Source organism: Hypomesus transpacificus, chromosome 10, assembly GCF_021917145.1.
Source record: "Hypomesus transpacificus isolate Combined female chromosome 10, fHypTra1, whole genome shotgun sequence".
NCBI lineage: Eukaryota > Metazoa > Chordata > Actinopteri > Osmeriformes > Osmeridae > Hypomesus > Hypomesus transpacificus.
This window is the reverse complement of record NC_061069.1, coordinates 1,277,535-1,300,943: the sequence shown is the minus strand read 5'-3', so window position 1 is coordinate 1,300,943 and position 23,409 is coordinate 1,277,535. Positions and strand designations below refer to the sequence as shown.

Below are 23,409 nucleotides of genomic sequence, written 5' to 3'. Positions count from 1 at the left end.
CCTGAAAAGCTGAACAGCTTGTATCATAAATGAAAAAGAGAAGGGAGGACTGAACTGGAGAGAGGGACGGAGACAGGGACGGAGAGAGGGAGGGAGAGAGAGCTGTGTAAGAAGGAAATACATTTCAGGGTTAAACACTTCCTGTGGGCGCCCCTCCACTTCCTAACTTGTGAGATGTCACCTCCATCCCTGGTGTTTCTGCCAGCCTGTCAGACCTGATGCTGGAGGGACAACGAGCACTGAGCCCTCTCAGAGGAGCTTGTGTCTTCCCACCTGCTGTCCATGCTCAGTATAGGACGTCTGGAGAGTTGGTCCTCTGCAAAAGCACTGAAGCATGGACAAACCCAGGGAGGTGGGTGGAGGGGGTTGCCGCGCAGAATGGTCCTCGATGGTTCTACGCTGTGCGCCACTGTCCCTGTCTCACATCCATGGCATGATGCCTCATACTCCACTCCCCAACCCCCCCCCCCCCCCCGCCGCCCCAAAACTCACCTACCCACCCGGACACCCTTTGGGGGAGGAGGGGCGGATTGGGGAGGTGGGCTTTCCAGCGCTAGCCTACTTCCTGCCTTCCACACCAGCTGTAATTAGAAATTTGGGTGGCCCTGTTTATTTACACGGTTCGAAATGCGACGAGGTTGTATTTATGTTTTCATGGCGCTTTCTCAGCAGTGCAGCATTACATAGCCTTCCCCAGAGAGCAGGCTAGCAGGGCCCAGCCTGGAGCGGGCCTGTGGTTGACATGATGTGAATGTGTGTTTGTGTGAAGGAGCGGGACATGTTTGGATGGTGGGGGATATGAGGGCTAAAGGTGCGTTGGTGTTTGGAGGTTCCCCACCACTCACGAAAACGGTATGCTTTAAGTGTCCTCTCAGAGCATTTGGCAGTGTAGAGTTAGGTGCAAAAGGCTTAGGCACAAAAACAAGTTACATGTAAGCAAAATTGCTTTAGGAATGATGAAATGTCTGAACAACATTGCTCTTTTACACTGCCACACAGGTAGTAACTTCTGTGTACAGAAGTCAAACATCGATACATTGAAGACAATATTCATGTAAAAATCCGTTTTTTTTTCAATTTTGCACAGTACTGTATATATATACAGCAAGTCTATATATTACTGTCGGGGAACTCCTGTGAGATGGGCTGCAGCAAAAACCAAGACGACTAAGCATTTTTTCACACAGAAGAAAAGAAGTTGTTCGCTTTCAACCCTCAACTTCAATGCACAAGATTCACAAAAAGGAACCCATTCATCACAATCTCAAACCGTTGCTCTCATTAAACTGGAGCAATCACACAACCCTGTCCCCAAAGCTGCCCTTCCAGTACTGTCCAGTGTGTCCGGGCCCCGTGTGTCAGGGCCCCGTGTGTCAGGGCCCCGTGTGTCCGGGCCCCATGTGTCAGGGCCCCGTGTGTCCGGGCCCCGTGTGTCAGGGCCCCGTGTGTCAGGGCCCCGTGTGTCAGGGCCCCGTGTGTCCGGGCCCCATGTGTCAGTGCCCCGTGTGTCCGGGCCCCGTGTGTCCGGGCCCTGTCTGTTTATCCCCCAGCCAGTACCAGGGGCTTACACAGTGTCAGAAGACAGGGATCTCCCCACAGGTTACCGCTGCAGAGCTGCTGAACCAGGCTTTGGATAAAGTAAACACACACGCACACACAAACACACAGAGACACACACACTCCCCTCGTCTCCCATCCTCCTCCCTGCTTGCCTGTCTGTCTGTCAGCTGGAGACCACACAGCCAGACCACACAGAGACTGGAGCACAGCCCCCGGCCCCTCTCACGCAACACGGCCCAGGGCTGTCCCTCCAGCCACCTTCCTATCCACCCCCTACTCTGCTCCTATCTGTGCGTGCATGTTTGTGTGTGTGTTTGCGTGTTTGTGTGTGTATCTGTGTGTGTATCTGTGTGTGTGTGTGTGTGTGTGTGTGTGTGTGTGCGTTTGTGTGTGTGTTTTTCTGTGTGTGTGTGTGTGTGTGTGTTTGTCTGTGTGTGTGTATGTGTGTGTGTGTGTGTGTGTGTGTGTGTGTGTGTGTGTGTGTGTGTAGGTGTGTGTGTGTGTGTGTGCGTGCGTGTGCGTGTGCGTTTGTGTGTGTGTCAAACTGGGGTGTCAGTGGAGGCTGGTTCGTGGGTCATTACCAGGGATCAGAGGCTGTGTAAACGTGCTGATGGCTGGGATGTAGAGCTCTCTGCTCACTTGGTGGTCATTTGGCTCTGAGGAAACTCTGCTTGTCACTCTCCAGCTGTCTCCAGACTCCAGCTGACGGCTGCATCCTGTATCACACCCTGCTGGCAGTGCCCGGTATTGCATCAGTGACCGTCTGAAGCTGTTGGTGCTGCTTGTGAATGCAGAATGTTAACTCTCCCAACTCTCTCTTCTCTGTGCTCAGTCGGCAGTTTACACTATATCTAGTGCACCTTCTCAAAATAAATCCTTACCCCTCACACACACACATATATACACACACACACCGTTCCAAGACCTCCACCTCTGCCAGGTATGGTCCAGCCAGAGCATTGTTCTGCCTGCTTATCCCACCATCTGTTTACCAGCCTGTCGTGGTCGTCTGTTTGCCCTCTGTTTTGCTGTTTCTTATTATCATCCGACAACTGTTGTGGTTTTCCTGCCGCTGCGTCGCGCTCATGCGTTCTCATTGTTAGTGAAGGAGGTTCAGATAAATATGAGTATGTGACAAAACAATGCAGGGCTGATTAATTGACTTGATAAGATGTATCCAATTCCGCCTGGACATTCTCATGCCTTCTCCCTGGACGCTCTGCCAGGCTGACTGGAGGCCGGAGGTTAGACCGTTTCCCCACAGACCCGGAGTCTGACTTCTATGACATCGTCTTTTCGGAGTCAGGGCCTACGGACAACACGGCTCTCTGGAGCGGGACATCTGTGATTGTGCGGGAGGTGTTGATTGAGGAGTGTGTCAGGTCAAACATAGAGTTCAGAGGTCACTCTTTTGGTAATGGGGTCCACTCTTCCCTAACCCTGGGGGTCAAGCAGGCTTTAGGGGGATCAGGCGGGGTGAGCGTGTCTGTCAGTGAGCCCTGGACAGGCCTGGGTTAGGGTCAGTGACAGGGTCTCTGCTTTCCTTATGACTTTGAATTCAGAGCCCAATGACAAACCTCCAGTATTATTGACTCGTTTGAACTGCTAGAGATACAGCCTTCGCTAGGAACCTTTTAGCTCAAACTTGAACGCCAAACAGACTGTCTCTAAGATGCGTATATTTTGGTAACTATCAATTTTACACTGACAGGCTACAATCATAGGCCGAGGGAAGGAACGTTTCTTGAATTCAGTCATGTGTTTGTGTGCGTGTGAACGTTTGGGGCCAGATTCCTGATGTCGGGGGTTGTTTAGGTTGTCCTGGCCTGTCCTCAAACAAGGAAAATCTATTATAGACACTGAGAGAACCTCCAGCTGCACCCCACTTCAGAGAGAGAAGGATCGATGTGACAAGGCCCACTCTCTTCTGCAGGCAGGCCTGTAGGGGTGTGTGGGTGGCATTTGGTCTTGCTTTCTCTTTCTTTGGCTCCATCCCTTACGTACTCGATCTCTCTTTTTTATTTCTCATATACCCTCCACCTTTTCTCTCTCTCTTTCTCTCTCTCTCTCTCTCTCTCTTGCTCTTTTTCTCTCCTCCGTTCTGTTCTCCTGTTCTTCTCTCGCTCAAAATCGTTGTGTCTTTCGGTCACCCTTTCCTCTACTTTTCTCCTTGATCTCGGTCTCGCTTAGCGAACACCATATGGCAACTGTGGTCGAGTAAAAAGTGCGCCTCGTCCTGTCATGTGCCTGTCTTTCAGTGTGGCTGCGGCCACACAGCGAGGACTGTAACTGATACCTGAGCCACCCAGAGAGAGGGCAGTCTGGCTGTTAAGGACGGACCATGGCGTGTTTTCGTTTATGTCCAGCAGAGGCCAGTAGAGTACAATCTTAGTGACGGGAAAATAATATTTTCTTGCTATTTTCCGCTCGCCTTTTTTAAAGCAGTCTACAGAGACATGGGTGTGTGATCTAACGACACAAAAATATGTTCACACTATGTGACGGTATAGTGATCTTCAGCATGATATTATATGTGCACAGTTTTTTCCCCAAGAAAAGCCTCAGTTACTATAACGTGAGCGGTGAAAATACATGGCTTGTTGAAGCATGATCAACAACCAAAATATATTTGTTTAGCCACCATGCAATAATTCGTTTTTCATTTTTACACATTCAGAACTGATTGACAGACCTTTGCCTCTCGTGCTAGTATTTTAGGAAAAGGGACCAGCTAGGACTAGATTATTTTTGGCTCGTGACTAAAAAGCTAAACCAGAGGTTTCATTGAGAAGTCAATTTGAGGACAGTTTTGTTCAGCTTTATTGTTCAAGTTAACATGCTGAGTAACCAGCTAGCCACACAGTCCTAACAGTTTCGTTTCTCCTTCAGGAGTGGTGGGTTGATCGAGCTGATGAAGGTGGAGGAGAAGTTACTCAGAGACTCAGGGACAATGTGTGTGCCCCTGACTAACGACTCAGAAGCGGAAAAACTGAAGCCTCTCTCAGACAGCTTCCGGCCGAGGGGGAAACACCACACTGTGAATGACTGGTTGTTGATTTTCAAATTCTCATCAAGCTTATCTACTTCTCTCGTCTCCTCTCTTCAATGCACACGTGCACGTTTATGGGGATTTTCTGGAATGGAGGGAAGTGTGATGTTCAATGCATGAATTAAAGATGGAGGAAAAAATGACTGTTCATGGTAAATACACTCTGGGCCAAACCGAAACCTGCCTGTGGTGTTGTTCAGAGCCTCTTTGGTCCCTCTTGTTAATAAAAATAATAATACTAGTTAGCATAGTATATCTAATGACACCTCACGGGAGGAGATATGCACTCATAACCTGAGATGTAATGTTTTGTTTTGTGTTTGTCCCTCACTCTTTTGCTCTCCATTGCAGACATGATGACTTTCTTGGGTAACCCTGCTGATTCAGATTCTGATTTTTGAGTTCATGTCTTGTTTGACTTTGAGGCCATGGTGAAAGTTATGTGGTTTAGGTGAAAGGGAAGTCACTGCAGAGATTGAAACTCTGGACAGGGACGGGAAAAAGCATGAAACAGGACCCTTGTTGTTACTCCCACTTCAGCAATATTGTCTGGTTGACTGTCACAATGAGCGGCCAAAGATTTTTTTTTAATGTTTCATCTTAGAGCAATTGTACCATTACAGTAAGTCAGTCAGTTAATAACGTCATTTTTCTGATTGAATGGTTGGAGCACTGGTGTTCACGTCAGTTTTTTTCTGTTTGCGTATTGGTGTTTGCTGTTTGTGTAGTTGAGTGTGTGTATGTACATGTGTGCATTTGTACATGCATTTGTGTATGTTGGGATGTGTGTGTGGGTGTGGGTGTGTGGGTGTGTGTGTGTGTGTGTGTGGGTGTGTGTGTGTGTGTGTGTCAGGAGGCCAGGATTGGGAACCTGACGGCTCCTCCTTGCTGACCTTACGTGGAGACCACAGATAGTTTTCCTTCCTATTTCCTTGCCCACCAGTTTCGTCTCAGAGGAATAGGTGGGGTTTTTCCATCACCGGTTACGTGATAACCAAGATGTAATGCAGAACATTCAATCAAACCCTAATCCTTTTATCTCAATTTATATCATATTAGTGTAGACGTAAACAGAAACGCCAACCTGCCGATGCGGGTAACGCATAGTGGATGACTTACATCCACCCGAAATGTTACGGACCAACCATCGTCCAACGATTTAAAGTTACAGTCCAGACAAGGTACGAAGGTTAATACAAAAGCACATTTACAGGCTGTTGTGGCCATAGTGGAACTGGGCCCTCGTCTAACAGCACATTGAGCAGCCGAATGGAAACATTCTATGATTACAGCTTCCTCCCTGTTGCTAACTTTTATGTTGCTACTTCTAGGCATTGGAGAATTGAAATAGAATCAAAGTGAACAAGAGAGACTAACGGTGTAATGAGGGAGGAAGAGAGAGAGAGAGAGAGAGAGAGAGAGAGAGAGAGAGAGAGAGAGAGAGAGAGAGAGAGAGAGAGAAAATTACAACTCAAAGGACATCACATTTATGTTGCCTTATACTTAATCAAAGGGACTTCTTATATCTTCTTTAGCTCTGTCCTTTGATACCAAGTTCTCCATATTTGAAGACACTTTATTTTCACTTGAATAAGTAACTATGGATGATTGGGTGAACTGATGAAAGTTCCAGGCAGAAGACTGGGTGTGGCGGAGGAGTCCTGAGGTCTCGGCTGGGCTTCTCAGAGCCCGGAACATTCCCCAGAGATGCCTGGATGGCAGAAAGGGGAAATGGAGAGTAGAGGAGGATAGGGAGGTGAGTAGCAAAAGTAGTATGCAGCACACAAGTGCAAGAGGAGAGGTTGTAGCTACAGTGTGGTCGCCTATTGAGAGGTCTCAGGTGTGGGATTGTGATGAGCAGAAGGGCACTGGGTGTGTAATTGTGATTGGCTAAGGGCACTGGGTGTGTAATTGTGATTGGCTAAGGGCACCGGGTGTGTAATTGTGATTGGCTAATGAGTATCTGGTGTGTGGTAATGAGATGACATGAGTTGAGGCGTGGTCTTCCCCTCCCCAAAACGTCCATTACATCTAACTGGTTCTTCTGGGAGTGAATTGTATGTTATTCATTAGAAATAGCTGCAAGCTGCGATAAGGGGGCTAAGCAGTCAAGCAGCGCACAGTCACCATGGCAACTTGATCTGATCATGTTATGTAACAAATCTAGCTGTCAGCACTGATAGGGAGTTTTATGTCAGTTGACCAGAGAATGGATGAAGCTCAGATATCACCTCACGTCCTGTTCTGGTTGTTTGCTTTGATTTGGATGGTAAGGGATGGTTTTTGAACATCATCGGGGAACTTTTTTGAGATTGTTCTGAAGATGATTGGTGATTGGTGAAGAATCGATAGTATATATATTGCTGTTTAAATGTTTTTAAACATAAATGCCCGATTTCGTGAACACTGGCCAAAATTGGTGACATATAAATGTTTTGAACTTTTTCATGAAATCCAATATGGCGGAAAACCCAATGTGGAATGTGTTAAACTGCTTGGCTTAATGCAAGGAATCCAATGTCATCTTTCATCTCGTTTTTGGAAACAGGGCATACAGTTGAAAAGTAAGGCTCTCAAACGGACCTCCAAATTGGAATGATTGGTGGCGCCGCAGTGCTTGAGGCACAGACAAGAATGGGTGAAAAGATTCAGGGAACTGTCCCCAATCAGAGTGCCCAATTTCACAATATCTACCACATGGTTCTAGTGGCTTCTATAGGCCTACCTCAATGCCAAAAGAAGAAACTCAATTGGTGCCCAAACAGCTTTTCTGCTTGGACCCCAAATATCACAACCCAAAGTGGATGTTGTTGACAGGCTCAGTGAATGATTTACAACCATTCAGGAATCCTCAGTCACACATATGTCGCCTTGTGTTGTCCCCCATTGTGCGTGTGAGCGTGTGTGTTTCTCTCGAGGGCCAGTCTTCCGCTGCACCTGTGCTCGATGCTTCCTGCTCCACGCACCCTCAGACCGACGCTGTCCCCCTCCCCCATAACATCGCCCCCAAACCGCATCCTCTACACACTGTCACAATGGGGTTGCCAGTGCGCACACACGAGCTCGCCCTCTTCTGTTGGTGTGAACGCGCTGGCGCCGAGAGCAACGTGACAAACGGCGAGGCGAGTGCCTGGAGAGAGGGAGACAAGAAGGGTCTTTCCCCTCCTCCCCTCCCCCCCTACACCCTACTATGGCAGGTATTGTGGTTTGTTACCTGTGGGCTCGAACGCTTTCCCATCAGCAGCCACAGACGTCACAGGAAAAGGAGTAACCCACACGCAGACAGGCGCACACACACACACGCTGACACACATCAACATGTTCACACACTCGCATACACGCCACTGATGCAAACACACACACACGCTGACACAAATACTCCCTCTGACACACACATACATGATCATATACTTCACACATAGCCCAGCTCTAGTGGTAAACACACCACAGTCAGAGCAGAGGCCAGGGTGAGATACAAGGTAAGATGATTAATGGAAAACAAAACAGCCAACTTTCTGAGTTTAGACTGCTTTCTGCAGGCCCATTGTATAATGGAAGCCAGTCCAAACAATTTTACAAACTACTGGGGTGAGATCAGATCGTTTTTTCATGAGATCATCGTTTGGTGTAGTTGTAAAATATCTTGAACATCTCAGTTCTTGTGATTTGACATTCAGATCCACAATCAGACTTGTCTGGAGAAGGAATCCTGAGGATCCTTGAAAATCAGTGCCATCAAGGTTTTAAAAGCAAAATATTATATATCTTTATTCAAATAAAAGAAAAAGAAGTTACAAAATATCGGAAATACAAATCTGTACATAACCATCTGTGCTCTGATCCATCTATCAAGCTAATGCTCCGCAATAGTTGTTTAGCCACATTGGCGAATTAGCCGACATACATGTCATACCCAACACAGACCATGGTGTGTGTGTGGGTGTGTGAAGGTGTGTAAAGGTGTGTGTGTGTGGTCATAAGTCCAGGCTGTGTTGCAGGTTCCTCTGGTAGTCCCCTGGAGGAGAGGGCTCCTGGCTCTGGAGATCATAGCCCCGCAGGTACGCCCCGCTACTCTGCTGGGAGTAGTACACCAGCTTCTTGGCAAACATGGGCTCCACCTGGAACACAAGATGCTCACTGTCACCGACCAGCCCGGGGGAGAACAAGGAGGGCTATGTCCATGGATAGTGGGACTGAGGAGGGCTGCGCTGTGCGGTGCGCGTTACCTGAGCTGTGATCATCTTCCTCTGGCGCTGGGGGTCTGGGTACTCGTCTCCGAAACACAGCACCACCTGGTGTCTGGGCATGGGACGACCGTGGTGAATATAGCCCTGGAGCTCTGGGAGGGGAGAGGTGGAGGGAAGGGGGAATGGCGGGCGGGAGAGAGGGAGGGAGAGAGAGAGAGAGAGGGGGTAGAGGGTGTCGTGAGATAATGGTATCACCCACAAGCAGCAGCACTTTGACCAGCTGCTCCTGAAAAAAGACGAGTCCATCTCTCCTTCGCTACAGTAGATGGGTTGAAATGGATGAGTGCAATAGCTGCAGCTCGTGTTAGGGCAACACAAGGTTGATGTTACACACATTGTTGTGAATCAGATCAAGGAGAGTGGCGAAGGACATTGTTGATGAGTAGAACATGCTTGGGCCGTTTAGCAGATCTGGGTGATCAGTTGGCCTATAATATAATATAAGACTTTATTTATATAGCACATTTCATTCAAGAATTGCAGCTCAAAATGCTTTACATAAAATCAATAAAAACAGTATTATAAGTACTAAAACCCTTTAGAAAACAGACCGCAGTGTTTGGGGTAATCCAGAACACAAAAGCTACAGCCTTTGCGGTATCTCGAGCCACAGTCTTTGTGGTTTCACAATATAAATAAAAATGTCCAAACATAATGTAACTAATTCAAATCCAAAACACACAATCCCAAGCCTTTTGCAGAGCAGTCCAGAACCTACGTTTCTCAAGCCTTTCGATGACAAGCCACAGTCTTTGCGGTATCTTGGGCCACAGTGTTTGTGGTTTCCCAATATAAATAAAATGTAACACGATCAGTAAAAACAATAATACAAGTCAAACAGAAGCCGCAGTCTTTGCGGGAATCCCAAAAATCGATGAAAACAATAAAACAACTAAGAAAAGTAATAAAACCCTATCAGCGTTAGGACAAGGGAGGTGGGCGGGGGTTGTTGTAGGGAGACTCCCATAGGCCATGGCTGACAACGTGACAAGGGGGTCTTCTCCATGTCACACCACAATGTGGGGTGGGACTTCCCAAATGTCAGTATCATCACCAACCTCGTTCTACATTACTGTCTTCCTTACCATCATCTGCATCACACTTCTCTCCTTCATCTTAGTCATCAGCTTACTCACCACCCTCACCATCAGCCTTATCACCATCATCCTCACCATCAGCCTTATCACCATCATCCTCATCATAACTCTCACCATCATCCTCATCACCATCGTCCTCATCACCATCATCCTCATCACCATATTCCTCATCACCATCATCCTCATCACCATAATTCCCATCATCCTCATCACCATAATCCTCATCACCATAATCACCATCATCCTCATCACCATCATCCTCATTACCAGAATCACCATCATCCTCATCACCATATTCACCATCATCCTCATCACCATATTCCTCATCACCATCATCCTCATCACCATATTCACCATCATCCTCATCACCATATTCCTCATCACCATCATCCTCATCACCATAATCACCATCATCCTCATCACCATAATCACCATCATCCTCATCACCATAATCACCATCATCCTCATCACCATAATCACCATCATTACCATCACGATTATCCCCCTCAACATCATCACAATCACCATCATCCTCATCCCCACCCTCACCGTCTTTCTCATCGCCATCATCCTCATCCCCCTCACCATCATCCTCACCATCACAATCACCACCATCCTCATCACCAACCTCACCGTCATCCTCATTCCCCTCTCCATCACCCTCATCACCACCCTCACCATCGTCCTCATCCCCATCACCCCCCACCTCATCCTGCAGTCCCCTCCCGCATCTCCAACAGCGCAGTAGCTGTGTCCCGGTGCTCACCGTTGAGGAACAGCTGCGTGTCAAACAGCTTGCAGGTCTGCTCCTTCTCCAGCTTGTTGGGCTTGTCTGTGTGCGGGGCCAGCGGGCCCTCCCAGTACACGCGACCCTGGCACAGCCGCCTGCCGTACAGCCCGTCGGCCGCCATCCACAGCAGCACGCCGCGCTCCAGCACGTTGGTCAGCTTGTCCGCCCCCCTGCGCTGGGACTGGGGGTAGGGCGAGGGGAAGAGGATGGTCTCGGCGCCGCCCGGCCGCTCCTCTGCCCCGGGTAGGGGGGACGAGGGGGAGGAGGGGCTGGAAGAGGAGGAGGAGTTGGTGGAGGGGGGGGAGGAGGTGATGCGGCAGCCGCCAGGGCTGGTGGTGGTGACCTCCTTCACCAGGAACTCGCGGTAGAACAGAGACACATGCAGGCCGCAGTCTAGGGGAGCGAGGAGCAGCAGTCGAGCAAACATAAACCAGACGGTACGTCTTCCTTTTTTTATCCACACATTTTCTGTCATGGTGTGTGACTTCTTATTCTATGTCATGAATCACTTACACATGTTATGTCCATATAGTCTTACAATACTGTGACCTATTATGACAGGAGGCAATGCTGCTGTATGCTATGCTAGACTGTGATTAGTGTAATGACCTTATCAAAGTTTGTAAAACAGGGAAGAGAATGTGTCATAGAAAACGGCAAAGGATCAACAAAAAAGTAGAACATTTATCAATGCCATTCACTAATCTTGCCTATTGTGTCCACGGTTTTGTGTTTGATAAACTGTGTACTCTGTGCGTGTGTGTACGTGTGTATGTGTGTGTACAGAAGTATCGCTTTACCAGAAATGGCATTGCTGTGCTCCACGGTGTACGATGTGGCGTGGGACTCAGTGGGGGTGTAGGAGTAGAAGGAGCCTGTGATCTGGTACCCTGAAGGGAGCACAAGGATCAAACACGGAACACTCGACATCCTCCGCACACACCGAAAACAAAAGCAGCTCAGAGTTTGGAGTTTCTCTCGACAACAGTAGCTCATCTATTTCTCCACCGTGCCAGATTTGGTCTGGTGCTGTGAGCACTCAACGTGTGTGGCTTTTTTCATGTCAGGAGGAACCTGCCTAATGTGTGCTGAATGAACCTTTAACGTTTTTGGAGAAGTGGCAGCGGTCGAATCTCTTCTACAGAACCATGAGCTTTGTTTGTCTCTACGCAACCCTTTCCTCTGTTTCCCAATTAGAATACAGATGTTGGTGTTTTGCAGTCGGGGCTCGGCTGGTTGATTTCGAGGCGACAAGTGGCGGAGAGGTTGGTGAGCCTTACCATTGTCAGAGGGCCAGGGTCTGCCTAGAGGAGGGTAGTGGCACTGGCCGAACTGAAGCTCTCCGTGCGAGGGCTGGTGGGGAGGAGGGGGGGGGGGGGGAGGAGGAGGGGGGGGAGGAAGGGGAGGATGCTCGGGGGGGTACTCTCTCCAGTCCTTCCTGTCCTGGAAGGGCATGTAGCCGGGTACCTGATGGCGAAGGGAAGGACGTTAGCAGCTGCTGACGAGAGGCCCGAGGGTAAACGAGCAGAGCTGGAATTTGGTTCACGGCGAATGCTCTAAGCACTCAAGGGTGGCATCCGCATGGCAGTAATCAGACGTTAAGGGACTTCGACCGATGGGCCTGCTTGAGAACACGGCGTTTTAAAGTTGTTGGACAGGCGTAAGAATCGACCCACCTGGTTCTGCGGAGAGGCGTATGGAGGAAGCGTGTAGCTTAAAGAGTTTGTGTGTGACATTGAATCCTCCACATTGCCCATTTTCATCCCTAGATCACACCAACAACAACAACAAACAACACAATCAGGAACGGAGATCTGTGTGAAATGTGTCATCCTTCCACCCCTCAGAGAAACAACTGGCCTTCTCTAGAACTTCTAGAGGTCACACACGATTGAGGAACCAATCGCTTGCAGCTTTTCAGTTGATTTTCTCCTACTGATGGTGAGAAGATGTTTAACAAACATGTCAGGTCAGGTGGCTTGTCAACGGAGTGGAAGCAATAACAAATGTGCAAACAACAACGTTTTGTAAAGCACAATGTAATCTGTAAAGCAGGTTGAAAGCACACTGTCTGCTCGTAGTGGTCTCTATACTGAAAGGGCCTGTATGGGTAAAAGGGAGGTTGTCAGGTTCTTAGTGAGTCTCATGCAAAGCTGGAACTGACTGTCAGCGTTGTGCATGTTCATTCTGCTCATGCTAACCGAAGGCCTCTAAAAAAAGCTCTGAGGCCTATTTGGTACATTCAGCTTCCTCTGTGCTTCCTGCTTCATCAGCCGAGGGTAAAACCAAACATTCATTGTGACATTCAATTAATTATGTTTTTACTTGGTATTCTTTACTGAGTTTAGAAGTTCGAAAAAAGGAAATGAATCTGTTAGTGATGGATACAAAACAATTGTACATAAATAAGATTAAGATGCCGATTAAATTGTATCTTTTTGTTGTTCATTTAGCCGACATTGGACAATCCAGTACTTGTCACTGCTAACTCCAATGTCAGTACATCTCTATACTAACGCTACCTTTACACAGAATTAGGAAAGTATTCACTTGCCTCTTTTTGCTCCCTCAGGAATGATTCTGTAAACCTTGTAGGGGTCTGAAATATCCAGTTGGCTCTTGTCCACCAGCTCGTCAAAGTCATTACTTTTGTTGAGGGCACACCTTAGTCTTGTCTTCCACGTAGGAGGATCTGGTTTGTCTACCCCTTCCCTGTATTTACCCTTGAAAAGTGCCCAAGCCTGAAACGATTATCAACATTCAATGGATCTATCAATACTTTTTTTTCTTCACATTTTCGTGAAAAGTCTACGATAGGCAGGTAGGTTTTTCTGCAAAACATCCTTTAAACTTGGCAACAGTGTCCCTTAACATTGGCTAGTTAAATATAATTATGTATAATTCAGACTTCTATTAGGGCAAAATATTTTGTTATATGTGCTATTGTAGTGCCAATTACGAAGTATTCTGTATCGCGCTGCGCTCAGGTCAAAGGGTGCCCGGACGCACCTTGAAGAGCGCGGCATCCTCATCTCGATTGTAGTCTTGTTTTCCCGCATGTTTCCAGGGAATCCTGAAAATGGTTTTTTCGTCATTCTCCCAAACCAATCCGGGGTACCCGTTGCTGTCAATCTGATCGATCAGCCACTGTCTAAGCTTCCCGTTGCCGCAACTGACAGACAGGTTGCTGTCCTCCTCTACATTCATATCTGTCAAAAGCGCATGCAAGACAAGTGTGGGCATGATGATGATGAGAGATGCAAAGCTTCTGTAGAGTTTAACAATGCACAGCAAATGAGTTTGGGTAAGATGGAGATGGACATGTTGATGAAGTTGTCACTATTCAGTGTCCAAACCTATCTCTTAATTTGGTTAAGAATAAATAATGTGTCAATTACATGAATTAATGCACATTTCCACATAGCATTAGAACTTAATGACTACTGAGAGCCGCTCGAGCTTTTTTCACAATGGTCCTAAACACTCATGCTGTAGTAACATTATTAGCATTTTTGCTTACGTTATTAAACAGAGAAAAACTTGATATGCGCGACAGTCTTTACGTTATCTTAATTGTTTACTGCTTGATAAACCAGTTCCTACCTTTGACCATGGGAGTTCCTTTGATGAAATCAGTCTAACAGTTTTCAGAAACGTTTTGGGGTGTCCTACTCTTAAATATCTATCTTGATTTGCCTGGGCGGGAGGGGCTTCTGCGTAACATCATCTCTCAAAGAAGGGATACGCGCGAAGCGACCGTGTTCCATTTCTTTGAAGCTTATCGGGTAGGCTGCATTTAGTAGCCTACAGTAAGCAGATGGGGAATCCCTCCAGAGCGGCAATACAGGACGCAAACACCGGAGTAGAATGGAACAATTACCTGCGAATAATTTTAAACAAAATCTCCCTAAACTTGTCATTTATTCCACTGATCGTATTGTCGTCTGTTGCCATCAAAGTTCAACAATACACGTATTAATCGTTAAAATTAAGTTTTGTTTTAAAGTACGCTAATATGGATAACGTAAACCCACAAGGCTTCAAGTGTATGGGGGAATAATTTTACGTAGGCTCATGTAACGACTTTGGACTTGGTGGTGTAATTTCTTTGACAGATGAACTTTGGCTTCACTGTGATGGTTATGGCTGCCCTCCAGTGGCTACACTCCATAACAGCCTATTAGCTACATGTTCACGTCATCATCATCGTTTTGGGCTCCAGTAAAGTAGCAATGAGATCATTAAAGACACTAAATTAAAGAGCCCCACGGACTGTTTTTAACTATGTAGCCGGGTGAATAAATAGTTTACCCAACGTCTTAAATTTAGGCACGTTATCGGTTGAGCAGGCTGTTTTCAGATGCAGTCATGCAAGGCCTGTCTTGCACAGCGCACAAACAGGAAGAGAGCCAGGAAGCATAGGTAAATAGAGCTGAGAATGTCTGTCATCACATTCTCTGACAGTGGGTTCACCATAGTCTTCCAACCGTTACAACTCTTAAATTATTTTATTATGGCACAAATATGTAGCTGAAATGTCTTCAAGCTCATTACAACCACATTGTACAAGTTTTGTAAAAAATAAAATAACAGACATACTTAACATGGCATCCTGTATGTATGCCTATACTGTACATTAAGGATAATTGAAGCTGTAACATTAGCTATAAACTTCGAAAAAAAAACATTGTTTCAAAATCCTGTTACATCGTATTTACTTCCTTCATCCAACTCTTTCCAGCAGAGACTTAAAGAGCAACAACAGTCTGTTCCAAAACAGTGCTGACAGAGAGACAGGACTCCCCTCTTAGGGCCAGGATGGTATCATCCAGTAGTGCAAGCCTTTTAAACCTTGGGTATGGAGTCTCAGGAACCCTGCAGCCCTGGTGGGGGGGAGGCCTGCACCTCCACATCCACCTTGTTGGGTTTGGGGCTGCTGGCTAAAAGGCTGCGGATGTCAACCTCGTCATGGAATGGGTTTTCTTTATACTCCGTCCTCAGCCACTCCCTAAACTGGAGAGAGAGAGCGAGAGAGAAGAGGGAGAAAGAAAGAGGGAGAGAGAGAGAGAGAGAGGGAGAGAGAGAGGGAGAGAGAGGGAGAGAGAGAGAGGGAGAGACAGAGGGAAAGAGAGAGGAAGATAAATAGATAGAGGGAGAGAGAGGGAGAGACAGAGGGAAAGAGAGAGGAGAGAGAGAGGGAGAAGGAGAGAGAGGAAGGGAAAGACAGAAAGAGAGGGGAGAGAGAGAGAGGGGAGAGAGAGAGGGAAAGAGAGAGAGAGAGGGAGGGACAGAAAGAGAGGGAGAGAGAGAGAGAGAGAGAGAGAGAGAGAGAGAGGGAGGAAAAGAGAGAGAGAGACATGAATCATGAATGGTAGCACCACCAGCATCGTTTCTCAGGTCCCCCCCACAAGACTGGACCTGAGGACCTACACCTTCACTATAGCGCTGACATTGTGACCATTGTATTTTTCAAATTGTCAAGGCAGCATCATACCAACCAGCAACCAATTTATGTTCTCACAATGGCCCTGGCCCTGCGTCTGTTAGGAGCAAGGAGACCCTGTGCCCTTTAGCCAATATATTATACACAGAAACTTGGTGAGGCTAAGTGGCTTTTCTAGCTGGATTGAGTAACGTTAAATTAAGTCATTTGGCAAGTGGCAATTGGACACTTTTTGGGATGGTTGATTTTGAACAATACTCTCCAATAACCTATCCAAACACTTTTTAGTTTACTATCCAAAGTATTTTATTTTGATACAGTGCATCATGTTTTGATTTCTTGGAATGTGATTACAGAGTTGTGGTACTATAGGGTCAGGGGTACGGTGTTCATTTTAGGACATCTTTATATCTCAGACTCAAGTGTAAGACTCAAACGAAAAGGCCTCAGGGCTCGAACCAAAAGTCACCAGACTCGGGTGAAACGGCATCGGAGTAGCCTAAAAGTCAGTCAGTCTCAGAAAAACATATGTCATCTTCAGACAAAACAGAATTAGGTCTCGGTAAAAACGGCCACGGACCAAAAGTCGTCAGTCTCAGGCGATAAGGCATCAGCTGAAACAGCTTCAAACCAAATGGCCTCAGAAAAACCTTTCAGCCTCAGACAAAACTTTGTCAGAAAAATAGTTGTCAGATAGCAATGTTAAGAAGCAAACATTTGAGAGGATCAATGGCACAATAACAGGGATACTGAGTTGAGCTGCAATAACAGCTCAGAGATGCTTCAGTTCATAAATTCTGTGGGTAAATTTAAATAATTGTTCCAGTCAATTTTACACCTACAGGGCTTTGCACAGTTTCAATGTAAAATAATTTAAATTGCTAAGCTTACTCTGTGGCTGTAAAGTTCTGTGCATAACATTAATAGCTAATACATAGCATTAATTACACAACGCTATCGCCATTAACATATACAATGAAGGAAACAATTCAAAAGAAAAATATGTTGTGTACTATTACAGACCTTCTGCTAGTTTGTTATGTTTGACTAGCTAGCGAACTTCATTTTCTAACACTGAGTGTTTCTGACACTGAGTTTGTATATCCATGGCAACCAGACGACTAAACACTTTAAATGAGTGAATTAGCTTGCAGAAAACAACTATTTCGTATTATATGACAAATATTTTTGCTTGCTGTACATAACAGAAACAACACCACAGCGGTATTCACTGTAAAAGCTGCTACTTTACTTTAGCTCATTCAGAAACTAGTCAACAGCTCCCTCATTTCTCTCTGACAACTTTTTTTCTGACAAAGTGTGGCTGACAGAGGTTCTTTCTGAGGCCGTTTGGTTTGAAGCCTTTTCAGCTGATGCCGTTTCGCCCGAGACTGACAACGTTTGGTCCAAGGCCGTTTTTCCGAGACCTCTGTTTTGTCTGAAGATGACATATGTTTTTCCGAGACTGACTGACATTTAGGCTACTCCGAGACCTGACGCCTTTTCTTTGGAGTCTGAGACACTTGAGTCTGAGATCTGATGATGTCCTAAAATGAACACCGTAGAGGGGTCTGTTAGTTCAGAGTTTGGGAGTAACATATCTGGTCAACTCAAGTCACGCACACATCTTAGCACTACCATAGCACCCCTTGTGTCCGGTATATCTACTTACCTGGCTTGCCTGGGTGGTCTCAAACTCCTGCAGCTGGCGCTGGAAGCCCAGGTTGGGGCCGGCACAAGGGCGAGCCACCTTCACGGCCGCCAGGGCCTCCTGCCAGCCTAGCCCTGTGGTCGTCATGATGTAGGCCACCACCAGGGTGACACTGCGGGACACGCCGGCCAGGCTGCACACAGAGAGGAAGTGATGGATAGAAAAATAACTAGGCATGGCCAGAGTACAGAAAGAACAGGACAAGGGACTATCAGCAATCATCACGTTGATGAGCATGAATTCATTGAAATCTAGATTGTCTGTCTTTTGGGAAGTTCAAGAATAACCACCTGCTTTATTAGTACATCTCAAGTTCACAGTTCACTGGTGTGCTCTCAGCAGTGAACCATTGGTTTTGTTTTTCGAAACATGTAATAACTATGAAATCTAACTGATTCTAATCCCAAATCCCCTTAAAATGTTGTCCTGCAAAATGTCAAAAACTGAGCCTACATAGCCTACATAAATACTGTATATTGTTTATTTAAATTCCTTGGACGTCACTCACCAGTGAACTAAACAGCCTTCTCCTTTCAGTCGGGACTCATGCATGAACATGATACTCTGTTTGAAGTGCTGAGTCCTGGAGTCAAGTCACATTTACATCCATATATCACACAAACAATGCTTACCAACGGTACAACAAGCTCAAATATTAGTTTAAAAATAATGAACTAGTACACAAGGATACATATGGTACACAGAAAGTATCATTGGCTAGGGAGAATAGATGAGTCTTTAGTTATGTAAAACGATCAATAATGGTAGCTGATTGCATGTGGATCAAGTGACAATCAGGTCATAAACATGTCAATAACAAGTGTATGTCTTGTATCGTTCTCTGAGTTCGTATTCACTCCACCTTCCCCCTTCTCTCCACAATCCCAAGATCAGAAAGGGGTTTGGATAGGTAAGGCGGCATGAATAACCGCTGAGGGTCATCTATCGTCCTGACAGGATCAGATAACAAGGTGGCGTGTGTGTGTGTGTGCGCGCGCATGTGTTTGCGTCTCTCTCTGAGGAGAGAGGACTGTTTTTGTACCACACCAGGGTCTGGTACAAAGAGGCACGGGGCTAACATGGTGATGAGGGTGACAGGGACATTTGAGACATGCGAGTGTGCGTGTGGGGGTAAAAATAGTGTACAAAATAGGCGTGCAGCCACGCGTGCAACCTTGCAGCACAGGGCTGGGTACTTCCTTCCTGCCTGTCAGGGAGCAGACTGGAGGGGAGAGGGTGTGACTGGGCGTGTGCGCATGCACGTGCATGCTCTTTCATGAACTCCCAACATCCAGGTGTTGGCGCTACAGTCCATGCATGACACACTACACGACTGTAGTCCCATTTACTCAGATGAGTGCATTTCGGCATCGAGCAAGGCCGATCGACAACTTCCTTGCGCAAACCCCAGTGTATTTATTCAGCGCTTTGGTGCCCAGTGAAGCGGTGTGCTCGTGAAAGAACATGATTTTCCCGTCAGATGGAAACGAAGGCGAGACACCCACGCAGTAGCGAAGAGAGAATGGATCTACTCCTCACCGTCCTGCTCGGCTCTCTACTTTCCCCTCCGATGTGTGTGTGTGTCTGGGCGTGTGTGCGTGTATGAGTGTGTCAGGAGTACTTACAGGTTTTGTGAAGGCAGGTCGGCCGCAGAGATACAAAGATAGGTCATTTCCTGCAGGGAGAAAGCTTCCTGTTAGCCCCATGTCTCTCCATCAGCTGCTCTGATCAGATATCCGTTCATCATACGTCACGTCACCTACCTCTGTCTAACCACTGTTACCAGCAACACTGAGACTCATTATGTAACACGTACACTCCAACAGACAGCATTCTGCTGTGTGATTGCAGTGCTGTTCTGGTGGTTGTGATGACAACAGATGGATTGGCTCTGGGGGGTTGGGTGGGAGAGGGGTGTGGGGGGGGGGGGGGGGGGGGGAGTGAATAAGGTCAAGCTAGCTGCTGGTAGAAACTGATCGGTCATCAGTTTGGTGATTCTCTAACTAGCAGTAACGGGTCAGGATCTGAGGAGGAACAGCAGCACCTGGATCAGGGCCAAACACACATGAGCCTGTCAGCTTCAGCAGCGGAGCTCTCCTTCTCCGTCGCCCACTCAACACCCCCCCCCCCCTCTCCCCCGCCCACGCAGCGCACATTCCAGTGTCCTATCAAACCCAACATGAGCTGCGTACGCAGGGCCGTACGCAGGGCCCAAAAAATACTGAGGTCATGAGTCAGAACTTCTAGGCGGGCTCGTGGGGCATGCTCCCCCGGAATTTTTTTTAATTACATTATTTAAATATGGCCATTTTCTCTTATTGAGTCTTAAGGAGCAAAAACATCATCATTATGACTTTTGAGTATGGGGCGGTGTGGAGCTTTTGAAATTTTGAGGTAAACATGGGGCATTCTGAGGCTTTTTGAAGGACCTTTATGGGACTCATGAAGTAAGGGCAAGTTACCACAATTTTTTTTAAATTATTATTATATGGCAACGACGGTACAAGCGTTCTGATTGGATAATGGGTAGTCACCCCAGCCGCGTATTGCCCTCCTCGCCGGTCAATACGGATCCGTATTGCCCTCTGACGTCAGCTTAAAAATGAGCGATATCGAGAGTCAGCTGCTGAGTTTTACTATCCAGATGATGCTGAAAAGCTTTGTCATCGAAAGTGATGATGAAGACCAGACTCTTTGAATCACTTGTGTCGTTATTTTGTGATGAAATTAAAGCAATTTTAGCAGAACCATGTTGTCCGCTTTCTATCAAAAGTAATGAGTTGCTTGGCAACACATGAAACACACACCGTGAGAAGACTTGAGAGCTAGCTACAATTAGCCTAAAGGTACCATTTATTTTCGTTTACAAAATGAAAAGAATCTAAAATTGCCATATAATAAACTACTTACTAACCTCGACCGTTCGGTCATGCCGGGAAATACTGTATCAAACTGAGGCTGGAACGTATCGACCGAGCGATAGCGAGTCAGTTTGATATTTCCCAATTGCCACTGAATTTCATTTTCAATCAGTCACATCAATGACATATCAATCGCAAAATGAATGTTGATTCAACCGGTGGAAATTGATTGACAACCGGTACTGACGGAGTTAACCAAACTTTGATTTGATGTTTCCTTATCTGAGTAGTACGCTGCTGCAATACAAATATTTCCACATGAAAATGAATCTTTCTTCTCACAGTCATCTGCCACTTAAACTTCTCTTAACCTACCTACATGTTTAGTTTGCTGCGCTCCTCTTCCAGTGACTGTAACTAACATAGGCTATTCACTAACAGTAGCGGTATGTCTATGGCGGTAACATCAGCGTCCGACTTGTGTTTGGTGGTTACCATAACGACAGTACGTTTTGTTGATGACGCGCAGCACGTATGTCCAAACTCTTGAGCTACTCGGCTCTTCAAGTATAAAATCACGTTACGGTTTGTGGGAGACCAAGATCATCGTCCTGCAGTCAGTTTCACGTGTACTTTGTTTTGAGTTCATATACCACGATTTAAGCAAAAAAATAAACAGAAATACGAAAAAAAATACCGAGGACACGACCTCGGTGTCCTCAATGGTAGTTACGGCCCTGTGCGTACGGCACATTGATAACCTGACGGATTTTTGGGGGGAATAGCTGGCCCGTCCTGAAGGACCTGTCAGACGAGTCCTCAAAGCCTAACAGGATGTGAGGTCAGGTGCTCCTGGGTGGCTGACACACAGACTCACAGCCAGGAGTGCCAGGACTTGGCTTCCCTGCACTGTGTCTGACAGTGGTATGAGGATACGGATATCTGTTCATGAAACTGGCTTTTTAGCAGTTCAAGAATGGAGATTGGGGGGGGGGGTTCTTCAGGGAAACACATTGGGAGGTGCTTATTCGGGAGATTTGGTGAGATGGTTTGTGTGAGGGTGGTGGTATACCTGGAGGATAGGGGCGGCACTGTCATGGATGGACAGGATGTGTGTGATGTTGTTCCTTGCCAGCTGTTCTCGGTCCCGCGCGTCTGGAACAAGACACAGGGTAAAGAGGGACATAGGAAACTGATTTGTCAATCATTTCTACATGCTTTACGGGTTTTCTACGATTTTGATATCAATAAGAGGGATGGTGGATTTAAATTCACACTGAGTCATGGGTTCCTGATAGAATTTGGTATCAAACCCCCAAGGCTCATATACAAATACCAGTATTAATTGATAAAACATAGCCTACCTTTAAAATTTCCCAAGTACAGGTCAGGCAAGACCTACAAGAGAATGTGCAGAAATTATTGATCAGAGCAATAAATGATTTCATACCATGGCTATCAAGATTGTATATGCCCAAATACGTAAATACCCCTACTTGTAGTTAAAATGCTTACTGAACTACAATAGAAATGTTATTTTAGCCAGCGCATACAGAACATATATCACTCCAACAAAGGGGACACCGAGGCATCCTTGATGACATGTCTGAGATATATTTAGTTGACACCTAGAACAACAGCTGAAGAAGCTTAAATGACTGAATTATGACATGAGCCATAATAAGAGATAACAATGGAGTAGCCTCTTGGATGTTGTTGCAAAGATCTCTGACAGTGAGCCTAAAAACCTTTAAAATGTCAGTATTTGTGTATGTGTCTTAAAGGACTGTATCCACATCGAATGATTATTTCATACAGACCTGTCAAAATACTCTACTGTGCTCAACTGCACTTTACCGTGAAAGCTTAAAGGGGATCTTGCACTCACTTAACATTGGCAAACATGCAATTCAACAGATGTGTAACAGGCGTATTCCGTTTTCGACACAAATTTTCTATGAGCGCTTTGGCTGATCTAATTATGATAACGCCCGTCTATATTAGAGCTTACTCGAGTCTAGACCTGAATAACTTTTGGACAACTGGAAGCGCATGCATATATTACAAACACAAAGTGTAAGAACAACGTACCTTGTTGATACCATTACCCATTTTACACAATGACCTCAGTAAAACACTGAACGCCGAGGAAAATTGCAATGTATTGCCCGAGGTATGAAGATTACGGCTGCTTTCCCAAAGCTGAGCGATATGAACAGCTCACTACGATTTGCAGTGTGCTGCAAACGCTGTCTGATTCAGATGTATTCTGGGAATTGTAGTTCTTGTTTTCAACAATGCGTGTGATTTTCAAAAGCATGTTACTAGAAATACCTATTTCAACTAGGGCTGAGAAAAAGGATGGTCACATATGCCAAATTTTCAGGATGCAAGTGGTCTCTGAGAAAAACTTTTTAATTTAACACAATTGTAATTTTCACAATGCAGGCTTTTGTGATTTTCTCATCCAGCCAAAGATAATAATGCTGAGACAGCATCTTAGTCCCAACGACCAAACTTCAGGCTATGGTGACAACAAAGCAGTGGATAGTGATCTTACCGTAATGATCATGAATCATTTGGAGATGTGGCCTACAACATAGAGAAACGGCGAATAATGATGTTAAATACTTTGATGTGGTTTCCGTGTG

General features: G+C 46.2%; 2 protein-coding genes across 2 annotated transcripts; both read right to left on the bottom strand.

Annotated features, from left to right (window-relative positions):
- Nucleotides 1-8,350: 8,350 nt before the first annotated feature.
- Nucleotides 8,351-14,769, bottom strand: irf4a (interferon regulatory factor 4a). Its single transcript, XM_047027253.1, has 9 exons — nucleotides 14,347-14,769; nucleotides 13,753-13,952; nucleotides 13,298-13,484; nucleotides 12,420-12,508; nucleotides 12,024-12,210; nucleotides 11,544-11,633; nucleotides 10,720-11,136; nucleotides 8,836-8,948; nucleotides 8,351-8,727 (listed from the first exon to the last, which is right to left on the bottom strand). Exons 1-9 carry the CDS (start codon nucleotides 14,354-14,356, stop codon nucleotides 8,584-8,586), a joined length of 1,437 nt encoding a protein of 478 aa, XP_046883209.1. The 5' UTR covers nucleotides 14,357-14,769; the 3' UTR covers nucleotides 8,351-8,583.
- Nucleotides 14,770-15,233: 464 nt separating this feature from the next.
- Nucleotides 15,234-22,998, bottom strand: dusp22b (dual specificity phosphatase 22b). Its single transcript, XM_047027254.1, has 7 exons — nucleotides 22,850-22,998; nucleotides 22,123-22,156; nucleotides 21,831-21,913; nucleotides 19,523-19,572; nucleotides 18,406-18,480; nucleotides 17,859-18,030; nucleotides 15,234-15,756 (listed from the first exon to the last, which is right to left on the bottom strand). The coding sequence occupies exons 1-7, from the start codon at nucleotides 22,868-22,870 to the stop codon at nucleotides 15,610-15,612; spliced, it is 582 nt and encodes a 193-aa protein (XP_046883210.1). The 5' UTR covers nucleotides 22,871-22,998; the 3' UTR covers nucleotides 15,234-15,609.
- Nucleotides 22,999-23,409: the final 411 nt, after the last annotated feature.

Excerpts from the sequence above, each read along its gene's own strand:
- irf4a (XM_047027253.1), bottom strand. Across the intron at positions 11,634-12,023 it reads ACCCTGGCCCTCTGACAATG|GGTACCAGATCACAGGCTCC; the intron begins GTAAGGCTCACC and ends TGCTCCCTTCAG. Across the intron at positions 8,949-10,719 it reads CACGCAGCTGTTCCTCAACG|AGCTCCAGGGCTATATTCAC; the intron begins GTGAGCACCGGG and ends CTCCCCTCCCAG.
- dusp22b (XM_047027254.1), bottom strand. The coding sequence starts at position 22,870 with ATGGGTAATGGTATCAACAAG. Across the intron at positions 19,573-21,830 it reads GTGCCGCCCCTATCCTCCAG|GAAATGACCTATCTTTGTAT; the intron begins GTATACCACCAC and ends TTCTCCCTGCAG. Across the intron at positions 15,757-17,858 it reads AGACCACCCAGGCAAGCCAG|TTTAGGGAGTGGCTGAGGAC; the intron begins GTAAGTAGATAT and ends CTCTCTCTCCAG.